Below are 12,175 nucleotides of genomic sequence, written 5' to 3' on the forward strand. Positions count from 1 at the left end.
AGAGACAGACCGTGACCAGCAAGAGAGACAGACAGTGACCAGCAAGAGAAGAGAGTGACCAGTAAGAGAGACAGACCGTGACCAGCGAGAGACAGACCGTGACAAGTGAGAGAGACAGAGAGTGACCAGTGAGAGACAGTCAGTGACCGGTGAGAGTGCAGGAGATGTATCTGGACTGACCCCTGGGAGCTGCCGCTAGGAGGAGGTGATCTGTCCGCGGGGTGAGTGGATTTAATGTATAGGACGGGATCTGTCTTTCTCTTAGTGGATTTAATGCATGTAGTGGATCCAGTACCGGGGGTTTCATGGAGGGTTTGATCCGCCCTCTCCAAACACCCCCCATTACCGGAGACTGAGGGGCAAACGTGGCTGTGGGGCTTTATATTAAATTATATATAATGGCCCTGGGGTTTCTGATGGGGTAAGTTCCAGTATTATCCCATGGGGCAAAAATGAGACCCAATGACACGAGGGTAACAGAGAGCGCGCCCCGGGCAGTACCTGCCCCTCTAACCTGCCCCAGCCCTCTGCTGCCCCTCTCACCTACCACCTGTCTTCCTCTGCCCCTGGGCCCGTGTGTGGTGATCGGTGTGTAGTTGCTCACTTGCCCCTCACATCTGCCCCTCGCTGCTTTCCCATGGCTCGGTATAAGGACGAGAAGGGTTTTTGCACCTACTTGCCCCGCCTGGGGGTTAATCTCCGGACCCTCTCTACACATTATGGGGTCTCCTTATACAGACTCCGTGTCTGAGTGGGGTGGGTTTGGGAATAGAGGCAAAGGGGGGTTAGAGAGGCTGAAATACCCCCAGCTGCCCCCAGAGGCTGGGGTGGAATAGGTGGGGGTCCGGAGGGGGTAGTAATGAGGTCTGGCTGGGGACCGCGGCAGGTGATTTAGACGAGGTCTGAGAAGCTCCCACTCCACGCTGCAGCTGTCGCATTGAGAGGCCGTAGATGCCCCCCCGCGTCTGGGAGGAATTACCCCGGGCCCCGGATCCTGGCAGAGTCACTACTAAGGGCATCGAGCTCCGCTCCTGCGCAGGGTCTCCTCCGGGGTGGGTTCTGCGCCCTCTGAAAGGAATGAGGGGGGTGTTTGGGGGGTAAGTCCTGCTAGACCCGAGTGTTACCCCGATTGCCCCTGATTCTGGCTCTCACAGGGTTAAATCCGCCGCCCGGCTCCCGCGCAGGTGAACGACCCCTTCGGTGTTTGCCCAGAGGTGACGATCCGGTCACCGACCCCAAGTCCCGTCACACGTCATGTGCGTGATCTCCCGGACGGGGGTAACACGCGGGGGGGGGGGTTGCAGGGGGGTATGCGGGGGCATCTTCCGTGGCGACGCCGGGCAGTCACGCTGTATTTTTGTCTTTCCAGGCGTTTCCCGCGCAGAGTCCGTGAAGGGCCGACCAGTAACGTCGCTCTCAGGTAACTACCCCTCAGTTTGCCCCGTCAGCCCCTGAGGGTAAATCATGAATAATCCCAGCGCCTCTCCTGAGGGGTCCCGGCGCTAACAGGACGTCCGCTGAGTGCCTCGGGGCGGCTCGGTGCTGATGCCACCTGCGCTGGGCGCCCCGCAGGGGGCAATTAACCTGCCACTAATAATCAGTATTCAGAAATGAAGAGGGGCAGATAAAGTGTTTCCAACTTTCAACTAAAGCGCCTCTTAGTATAACTTGGCCCAGGAGCTAACATTCTAACTTAGGAATCCGGCAGCAGATCGGCCCCCGGCGGCCCCCGGCTAGACGCCCGTTTCTCCTGCTGTAAAGACTCAAACCTTAATCAGTCGTTGGTCTCGTCTTAGATTCAGGAGCCGTATGTCTATCCCATGCATGTTTAATCCCCTCACTGTATTACCCTCTACCACCTCTGCTGGGAGGCCATTCCACTTATCTAGAGTAAGCATCCTCTCTCCAGATGAATACACAGTAGCTGCCCTCCTCCATCAGGCTGCCCCCCCCCCGTATTTGCCTCAGGGTAGATCTGAAGAAACGGAAGCAAAGCCCCGGGGGGGGGGTCTGCGGGGGACGGGATTTTCCGGTTTTATGAGATTCCGGAACGGCGGATAAACTGCTTTGAGGCAAACATTTCCAGATCGGGGCTTTTAATATTTAACCCTTTGCTGTTTCTGTGAAACCCTGTGGGGGTAACGGGGTTAATGTGTCGTGGGGGTATTTGATGCTGGGAATTAACTGTTTGGGTGCTGGTGGAATGTGGAGCGCAGTGAGCTGTTAACCCCTCAGGCACTTCCAGTAAAATTACCCTTTTTGTCAAAGTTCTGCCCCTTCCCTCCCGACTGGCAGCAAGAATCCCGCTGCAATAGTGCCCCACGTGCCGCGGGGATGCTCGGTGCTGCCACAGGAGTGCCCCACGTGCCGCGGGGATGCTCGGTGCTGCCACAGGAGTGCCCCATGAAAATAAAAACTGATCTCCCCTGTCCTGTTTCTTGTGGTGCGGCTCCTCCGAATCTTGGACCCTAATACCGAGGCTGGACCAATCTGAGGGGCCCCGGGGGCCGCTGGCGTTTCCCTCTCGGTTACTTTCTCTCCTGTTACATCAGAGTCCATCATCAGCGACCGCTCGCTCCGGGAACCTCCTCGTGACCCGCGAGCTCTGCCCCTTTATCTTTATACACACTGAACAGAGTGGAGCAGCCTCCCAGCAGAAGTGGTAGAGGGTAATACAGTGAGGGGATTAAACATGCATGGGATAGGCATACGGCTCCTGAATCTAAGACGAGACCAGCGACTGATTAAGGTTTGAGTCGTTGCCGCAGGAGAAACGGGGGCCTTGTGGCGTGTGTCCTCCGTGTATTATAACGCGTGTGCGTGTGTCCTCCGTGTATTATAACGCGTGTTTCCTTTGTTTCAGGTGAAGCGGGCGGCGGTTTGTATCCAGGCACCTGTTGCTACGGCAGCCGGCGAGGTGAGGTCTCGGAGGTCTGGCTGCAGGCCGGAGTTTATTGTTCTGTGGCAGTTTGTGGCTTTGATTCGTGTGTTTGGCTCCTGCGTGTTGTTGCCCCATCGGCGGTGTTAGCTGCCTCCTTGCCCCGGGTGTTCTGCGTGTCGGGTTTCCGGGGGGGTCGGCTCGGTAGTCGCTGGGATGTTTTCGGAGGAGTCGGGGGATTATTTGATTATTTTGGACAATGGAAGAAAATAACGGCGGATAATCCGCTTCATCTACAGAAAGAGAAATACCTCCTCTGCTGGGAGGCTGCTCTATTTACCCACCCAGAAACTTGTATTTTTCTGACAGTTTCGTTTTTGCTGCTGAATCCTCCAAACCCGGCAGATTTAATAAACGCTCCGTGTCGGTGTTTCCCGGGAAATAAATGTCGATTTCCTCCATTTTTACCAATTCTTCCTATAATTTGGCTCCTGGGAAAGCGAAGGGACTGTTTTGAAATCCGGGGCAGCTGGGGGTATTTGCCCCGTTTCCCCCTTTTTTTCCTGTTTCTGGGATTTTGCTCTGAGCCGCCGTCTCTCCGTTTAGCATTTTTTCCCCTAAAAATCATTATTTAAGCCACGGATGATGGAAAGTATTTTTTGGCAGAATTCTGCCCCGTTTTCCCGTTTAATGGCCCCGTTTTCTGCCACTTTGCACATCTGCTGAAGAGATTGTCCCCCCCCCCCGGGGTCTCGCTCCCAGATGCCCCGCGTCGTTTCGTTGCCTGAAGCCTCTTCGGTCTCCTTTAAGGGAAAATCTCAGCAGATTTACTGATTTCAGGGTGTTTTTAATAATAAAAAGAGAGAAAATTCTATTTATTCATTAAAAAAGTCCACACGAGCCGAAGCCCCTGAGAGACGGCTGACGTTTAGGGGGATCCATCATTAACCCTTCGCTTGCCCAGCAGATGTTGGGGGATCGGGGCAAAAGGCCGGAGCATTTCATTGGTTGCTATGGCGACCGCTCCGCGAGGACTGCTCATTCTGCATGCTGTAAAATGATAAATATGAGGTAATAATCGGCGGGAACTTCCTGCTTCCATTATGCGTGGAAAGCTTTAAATAAACAGGTTTTTTGGATCCATTAACCCCTTGAAATGGCAGATAATGAAACATTAACCGCGTGGGTGCCGGAGAGGTTTATTTACTGCCCCCCCCCCGGAGCTTGCACTCTAATACCTCGGCGGCCGCGCTGTGAGGGGATTTGCTGAGGGTCACCGAGTTGACCCGGGGATTCCCGCCATGCTCTTATCTCTAATCCTGCCGTTTCTCTCTCAAGGGCTATGGGGGACGGACAGCTCGTGGCCGGCGTTTCCCGGACCGCCGTCGGTGCCGAGTGTTCCCTGCCGGCGGCCGCACCGGCCTTCACCCTGCCGCCCAGAAACACCCGGCTCCGCGTGGGCAGCACGGCCAGAATCGACGGAAAGGTACGGCGACCCCTATTACCCCGGATTATCAACGCCCGCTGGGAGTGATGGCCCTGGATGTGGTTATTTAGCAGATGATGGCCAGGCCGATAGAAACGTAGAATCTCACGGCCCGTCTGGTCTGCCCTGCCATAAATAATAATGAAAGTGGTAGAGGAGTGGAACAGCCTCCCAGCAGAGGTGGTAGAGGGTAATACAGTGAGGGGATTAAACATACGGCTCCTGAATCTAAGACAAGACCAACGACTGATTAAGGTTTGAGTCGTTACAGCGGGAGAGACGGGGGCCGCCGGGGGCCAGATCTGCCTGCTGGTTCTGGGTTCCCTCTGACTCTCTTTTAGTTGCTCTCCTCCTCTTAGTGAAAAATGGCGGCTCTGTGCGGTAACCGTCGGTGACGGGATGCTGGCCGCGTCCGTGTTGGCGTCTCGCCTCCTGGCCACGCGATCCGCTTCGTTTCGGCTGCCGACTCGGGAGTCTCACCTTCGGTTTGGGTTCCAAGTTTCCAGATATCGAGGGGAAGGTCGGCCGTTCGGTCTGAGCTCGGAATGCACTGGGAAGCGACGCCGCGCGGCAACTAATAAAACCACGAGGAGCGCAAAGCCTCAACTTATAACAAGTTCCAGACGCCTCCCGCTAGAAAGGGGGATTCAGGCTTTTCCCCAAATTCCCTGATCGTCTCCTCCGAGTTTCATTCTAGAGATCGGCAGATTGGCCCCCGGCGGTCCCTGTCTAGTAAAGACTCAAACCTTAATCAGTCGTTGGTCTCGTCTTAGATTCAGGAGCCGTATGTCTATCCCATGCATGTTTAATCCCCTCACTGTATTACCCTCTACCACTTCTGCTGGGAGGGCGTTCCACTTATCTATCACCTCTGCGATGTTCCCGGGGGCTGTGCGGTTTATCTGCTTTATGCCGGCTGTGAGGATAATCATATAATCTTCTGTAACGATTTCTGTGAATACGGATAGAAGAAGGGATTTTGTTCATTAGGATAACGGATAGATTATTTATTGTATGGCGGCACCATATTCCGCGGCGCTGTACAGCGGGCATATAGCGAGAGGAGTTAGCCTCTTATTGGACCGACGTAGAACATTCTGTAAAGTCCGGGGGGGGGTTGAGACCCCCAAGGTCTCCTCCGTGGGCAGGGGCCGCTGTTTGTTTAGCGCGGGGGGGGGGGTTATTTTGGGTCTCTTCTCCTCATATACGTGGAATATTATTTAAAGCAGATGTCGGCCGCGCAGGAACTGCTTATTTGAGCTCTAAACCCGGCAGTTTCATTTTGGTTTCTTGCCAGTCCGCGGCGGCCCTCGCTGCTCGGAGACCGTTACAGAGACAGCTCTGAAAATCCATCCATCGTGCCGGCGAGAGCGATCCGGGGGGCCGCGCACCTCCCCCGACACATCTCTGGGGGTCCAACAACTTCAGCGACGAGCATAAAAACTGCGATAAATGCTACTTCTTTCTGGAGTAAAAACAAAGCGCATGCAACAATGCAACCTGCGCCGACCATGCGCACATAGTGTTAGCGTGTGTGTGTACATAGTGTACATAGTGTTAGCGTGTGTGTGTACAGAGTGTTAGTGTGTGTGTACAGTGTTAGCGTGTGCGAACATAGTGTTAGTGTGTGTGTACATAGCATTAGTCTTAGTGTGTGCACACGTGTGCTGTTAGCATGTGTGTATGTGTAACATACCAGTTTTATTATTAAAAGCTTCAGTATACAGTTTTAACCCTTGGCTTCCAACACATGCCCAACATTTTTAGGTATTTAGGAATAATTTGTATAAACCAAAAAAACCTTAAAATTGTAAATTATATATTATATGAATAATTATTAACATATTATAATTTATTATTATTTTTATATATTATTACTATTATTATATATATTTTTTATTTTATTATATATATATATATATATTATTATTATTATTATTATTATTATTATATATTTTTATTATTATATATTTAGTAAACCATAATGTGCTTCCCATTAATACAGGACTTAAATACTATATATATATATATATATATATATATATATATATTTATATCATGTGTATATTTGTATATTTCATGTGTTTTCGCCCCGTTTTCCCTGCCGCCCGCGCTTTTATCTCGGATAAACTCTCCGGGAAGCGGAAGGGACTTCCTGGCCGCACAGGAAGCTGCAGCGCGGCTCGCCGTTTCTTGTTATATTTCTTGTTACATTATAAATGCTGTTTACGTCCCGATACCAAGTGATTCAGTAACTGATACGGAGGCGCAACAGAAATGTTTGTGTTTTAACCCTTTCACCACCAGAAGCGTGTAAATAAACCGTTTACCATTTCATGCTTAGAGGTCTGACTACAGCTAAGGTTTAATATTCTGCGCCTCTTTTTAACTTTCTAAATTATCTTTTATTATTATTCTTAGTCCCAAATGCCGTCCCTGATTGGTTAATCTTCATCTCATGTGTTTTTAATTCTGTGTAACTGGTGCAGGACTCGGTTAACCAGTTGTCTCCCACTGATGCCATGAAGCAGTCGTTTCACAGACCTAGTAAGGTCCTCGTTGCTCGGCCGCTGTGAATAATGACCTGGAATTCCGGGTCATGGAGGTTAATAGTTAAACGCTGTTGGATCCGCGGCCGGCGCTATTAATGCTCCTGCGATGCGTGGCATGCTGTGACCTCATAGTAGCTGTTAATGTGCACCGAGTTTTGCCGGATTTTGTCTTTTTTTTGGCCGTTGACTTTTTTTCAAGGTCTCTGCAAAAGCATTTAAGTTATTCGGAATATTTTATGTCTGGAGCTGGCAGCAGCTTGTAAATCACACGTCAGCCAGGGAAACGGGCGATACGACCTTGGGCAGTACCGAGTATATGGGGCTCAGATACCCGTTACTCATCTATCACCCGCTCACCTCCTGCCCCACCTGCTCTGGCTGCCCCAATCAGTTGGCTCTGGCACCTGCCACCTGCCCTGACTGAGCCGCTGCTGCCTTCCTATCTACTCCTCTGGTACCTGCCCCGGCTGCTGCCCCTTTGTGTGCGTCTCCTACCTTCTCCCCCGGTACCTGCCTCCTGCCCCAACTGGGCCGGGCGCTCATTCCCTGCAGGGCAGAGGGGGGTATTTTTGTTCTGGGGCAAGACGCATGGAGGGGCTGGAAGCTCTTTCATCGTGAGGGAGGATAGAGCCGCTCGGCAGCTGACAGTTTCACGGCGCCAGCTGATTCTGGGCTGCGGTGAGAGAAATTGGCTTAGTTTTACACCAAAAATAAACCTGGGGGCAAAATAAGCCCCATTAACCCTTCACTGCATGGGACATTTTGCTGCACGTGGCATCTTCTGCTGATAAACAGCCTCGGCTGCTGCAGAATCTCTTTGAGGTGACTCGTCCAGCGCTTTCCATGTAGAGGAGCAGATGGCCTTTGCAGTATTGCCCCAGTACTGGGTTATTGCGCCCCAGTACCGGATTACCACCTATCCAATCTGCCCCCTGCTGGCTGCGGCACAGTATTGCTCTTGTGTATTTGCCCCTCTTTCTCATGTCTTATCTCTCCCCCCTGTTTTAGGTGAAGGGCTTCCCGGAGCCGCGGGTCACATGGTACAGAAACGGGCAGCCGGTGGTAGAAGGTGCCCGCTGTGCTGTGCAGAGGGGCAGCAGAGGAACTTTCTGCCTCATCATCGAAGACGTGACCGAAGAGGACGGCGGGAAATACACGTGTGAGGCGGTGAATGAGGAGGGCGTGCGGCAGGTGACCGTGGAGCTTACCGTGGAAGGCAAGTCACAGACCATCGGGGGGCGTTGGGTAAGATGGGAGCCTATAAAGGTCTTGGGATACTTCCCGCTGAAGTAGAATCAGCTGAAGCTTCTCAAGGACATGCAGGCAGGTGGCACAAGGCTACATATTGTGCTTGAACACAGATGCTCCTGGCCACCTTTATATTTACCGGAGAGCCCCGTGTCCACCAGGGCTGATACCGCGCACCGTGTCCTACCGGCACAAAGGGCCGTTAAAAAGGTTATGATGCCCCTTCGTTTTTATTACTGGACTGTCGGAGGCAGTTAGCAGGTATCTCCAGCAGGAGGCGCCGTCCCACCACAAACCCCTTTATACAGCAGGTAGCTGCCGAACACTATGGGACCTTTTGCTGTAAGGGTCTCTGGTTTGCCCGGGGGCAGCTTCCCCCAGCCCCTCACGTTTTGAGCCGCCGTCCGTCTTCTCCCGAACTCTCCGTTGAATGGTTATCTCCTGCTAGGCGCGTACTTTTCACTTCTACGTCTCTATCTGTGCTTGTCCTGTTTTTTTCCCAGGTTACTCCGTGAGGAAGTACAGTTTGCCGTCCAGCACCAAGACCCCGGGGTGAGTGGGGGGGATCCCAAAGGGGGTGTGGGGGGTGTTACTTACTCCAGGTAAGGTAACAGCAAAAAAGTGTTCTGAAGAGCTTACAATCTAGTCAGGACCTGAGAGTTCATCTTGGTCATTATCCGGACCGCTCACCTTGCTCCGCTCTCCTCTTCCAGTCTGTCGTCCTCCGTCCCTCCGGTAGAAAGTCGCCCCAGTGTCTGGGGTGGATGCCCTCCCAAGTTTGTTACCAAGCCGAGTGGGACTGTGACCCCCGAAGGAAACACCGGGAGATTTTCCTGCAAGATCACCGGGCGACCCCAGCCAGCGGTCACCTGGCACAAGGTGAGAGATCGTCCCGCGCTGTGTGTGTAAACGTGGAACCCGCCAGCCCAGAACCGACCTTCCACTTTATTTCTAATGTGAATTTAAAATGTTTATAGCTGGAATCGATCGCAGGGCTTTTGGCAATACCCGCCGACTTCCCTTTCGTTTCTGGGGAGCGGGACTCGTGGGGGTTTGGACGATTTATCATTTCTGTGAACTCTGTTCATTGTCCGTTAATTCCTTCGGCGCTCCGTCCTGTTTCAGGGAGACGTGGAGCTGCGTCCCGGGGATCCTTATCACATGTTTGAAAAGTCCGGGGTGCATTTCCTGGAGATTCGGGGGGTCCGCAGCGCAGACGCCGGGCTCTACACCTGCTCTGTGAGCAACAATTTCGGGAGGTCGTCTGCGTCGGCGGAGCTTACGGTTCAAGGTGATAAAGTCATATTTTCTGAGCGGTTGTAATAACCCCGTGGCTGCTGCCCCAGGGGCTAGATAAAGATTTGTTACCCCTTCGGTGCATGGGGGTTTTAAACAATTAACCCCTAAACTGCTCTCTTTTCTTTCAGGTTCTGACGGGGCAGACAGGTAAGTGCCGGAACTTTCTGTTTGTGATGTAAAAATATGCGGGTTGTGAATTCGTAGAAATAATTTGTAAGTCCCGTCTCGTCTGCGCGGGTTGCAGGATAGATATATTTTTATATATTTTTTATATATACGGCACGTAATGTATGGGGAACGGGACCCCTGGAAGTCTCAGAGTCTGACGCTCACGTTTTGTGGACAGATCTCCCACTTCGCTCGACGCTTCTGTCTCGCAGACGGCAAAATCCTCCGAATCCAGGCAAATGACCTCAAACGGTGTTCTTAAAACCCAAAGGGTGGTTGGCTCGGACACCAAGCCCCGTTCCTGTGACAACGCGGACAGGTCGATGGGATCTTCCTCAGCTTCTTCCAGATGGACTCTTTCCAGCCCCAGGACGGACCCTTTGCTTTCTGGGGATTCTGACCCAGAGGGGGCTCGAGGCTCTTGGAAGAGACCCCAACTCGCTGCGTCTCCAGACACGAAGTCCACCAAAGAATCCACGTCTGTAACGTCTCGCTACACGACCGTCCTGCAGTCACAACAGAGAGCTCCGGATTCTCAGACGCAGACGTCTCCCGTCACACGTTACGTATCCAAATCCCTAACAAAACCGTCATCTCCAGCCGGACCCCCAAAAGAGACATCTTCTCGCTGTCCAGAGAACAAAGATCCGAAAGCATCTCCTAAAGAGACCGAGACTGTCTCCGCTAAACAGAAAGAGACATTGGCTTCGCGATACAAAACGGACATAGACTCCAAAATCAGAAAGTTTGATTCATCGAAAGAAACACAATTTGTATCAAAGAAAGAGCTGATTCCGGTTTGTCCCTCCGGCCCGAATATTCCTGCTAATGAGCCACGGGCCCAGAAAGAGACCCCCGGCCGCTTGGCTGGGGAGAGTCTAAAGAGCGTCTCCTCATCTGGTGGGATTTTATCGCGTGATCCTGGGGGCACCTACAGCGTCCCTTCCAGAAAAACGCCCCGCAACCCCACCTCGGCAGGGCCTCTAGTCAGCTCTACCCCTTTAACAAATACTCTGCCTTTTACCCCCAAAACGGACGTGGCTTCAAAGAGCAGCACCAGCCTTTCTTCTAAAGTGTCTCCGGGCGTCTCTTTTATAGACAGCTCCCCATTTAAGTCAAATAAGACTGCAGATGCTGCTTTAAAAACCGAATTGGATGCGGCTGACTGCGGAGCCGGTTCCGCCGACACAGAAACCAAATCTCAGCAGAAGACGTCCAGCACGATCACCCTGAAAGCCGTGAAAAGCCAGCAGGAGCGCCCGGAGTACAGCCGCGGCGTCCGCAGACAGACAGACGGACCGGTGACCGCCGGATCTCCGCAGACCGGAGCGTCTTCCGCTGACCGGCACAGGACGAGGGAGAAGCCGGGAACCGGCCCCGGGTTGAACTCGGGGCCATCGAGTCAGGATGTTTCTGAAGGATCTGACGTTGTGTTTCCGTGTAAAGGTAAAGCGGCTTCACTCGACGTTTATTGCGCTGTCTGCGTTTTTAACGAATCGATAAACCCTTCATCCCGAGCCTTTAAATTGCTTTGGAAACATTACAGGGTGCAATCCCTTTGTACCTCGCTGCGGAATATGATGGTGCCATATTAAAGAAATAAATAACATTGGTGTGAGGTTTGTGCGCCGCCTGCTGGCCACGAGAGGTACTGCAGCAGCTCTGCCTTTACGGGATTCACGGTCGCTTTCTGCAAACCCAGAATCCCCCCGCAGAGACGCGCCCCCTGTGAAATCCGCAGATTTTTCCAGATGCTGTTACCTGGTCCTTAGGCTCGTCTTGTTTTTAGGATTATATATTTTTTATCTAATGCATGTCTAAATTCCCCCACTAAATTAACCTCTACCGCTTCTACTGAGAGGCTGTACCACTTATCCACCGCATCATCAATTTAAATATTTTCATCACTTTTATAGTGTAATAATAATAATAATGTATTGCGGGAATAGTATGGTATGGAATTAGTCTGTAATATACCCGAAGATATACGGTATGATGGAGGTTATTTTATTTATATAGCGCCAGCAGACTCTGTGGCGTTGTTACAATAAGAAGACGTTAAGACTGTTACAGAGGAGGGCTCTGCTCCCGTGAGCTTACAATCTATTCATATGTAAAACAAAAAAATGTTTTTGTTTGGCTGTTCCATTGGTTGCCATGGTGATAGGACCGACCGCTTTCTATCCTTTGCACCAGAATCACTTTTTATATGTTACTCCCGTTTCGGGTGCTGAGGCAAAAAATGGGGGTTTTAGCCACCAAACGGGGTGTTTCTCGTAGGCGCGTCAGACTTTGTTACTGGGAAGGATGGGGGTATTTTATCTAACGAGGGGTCCTTTAAGGCTTCAGTGTTTATGACTCTTTTTATTGCCCCGTGCAGAATGTTCTCGTATAAACTGAGCGCTTGTTGTCTCCGCTCTACGCAGATCTCGCCTTGTTTCCTAGGGCGTGCGCAGGTTTATTTGCCCCGGCTGTGTTCGTTGTTCATGTCGTGTGGGGTAAGAGGAGCCCCGGGGTAGGATCGGGAGGGGGCATCCGGTTGCC

General features: G+C 51.9%; 1 protein-coding gene across 1 annotated transcript in view; it reads left to right on the forward strand.

The window, feature by feature from the left end:
* Nucleotides 1-4,220: 4,220 nt before the first annotated feature.
* The window catches only part of MYLK (myosin light chain kinase), a 44,351-nt gene continuing 36,396 nt past the window's right edge, over nt 4,221-12,175 (forward strand). The window contains exons 1-7 of the mRNA XM_053471165.1: nt 4,221-4,364; nt 7,925-8,132; nt 8,668-8,716; nt 8,878-9,043; nt 9,290-9,455; nt 9,592-9,610; nt 9,810-11,077. Of these exons, the coding sequence (XP_053327140.1) occupies nt 4,221-4,364; nt 7,925-8,132; nt 8,668-8,716; nt 8,878-9,043; nt 9,290-9,455; nt 9,592-9,610; nt 9,810-11,077 (2,020 nt within the window). The remainder of the gene's footprint in view (nt 4,365-7,924; nt 8,133-8,667; nt 8,717-8,877; nt 9,044-9,289; nt 9,456-9,591; nt 9,611-9,809; nt 11,078-12,175) is intronic.

This window comes from Spea bombifrons, chromosome 7, assembly GCF_027358695.1.
Source record: "Spea bombifrons isolate aSpeBom1 chromosome 7, aSpeBom1.2.pri, whole genome shotgun sequence".
NCBI classification, from domain to species: domain Eukaryota; kingdom Metazoa; phylum Chordata; class Amphibia; order Anura; family Pelobatidae; genus Spea; species Spea bombifrons.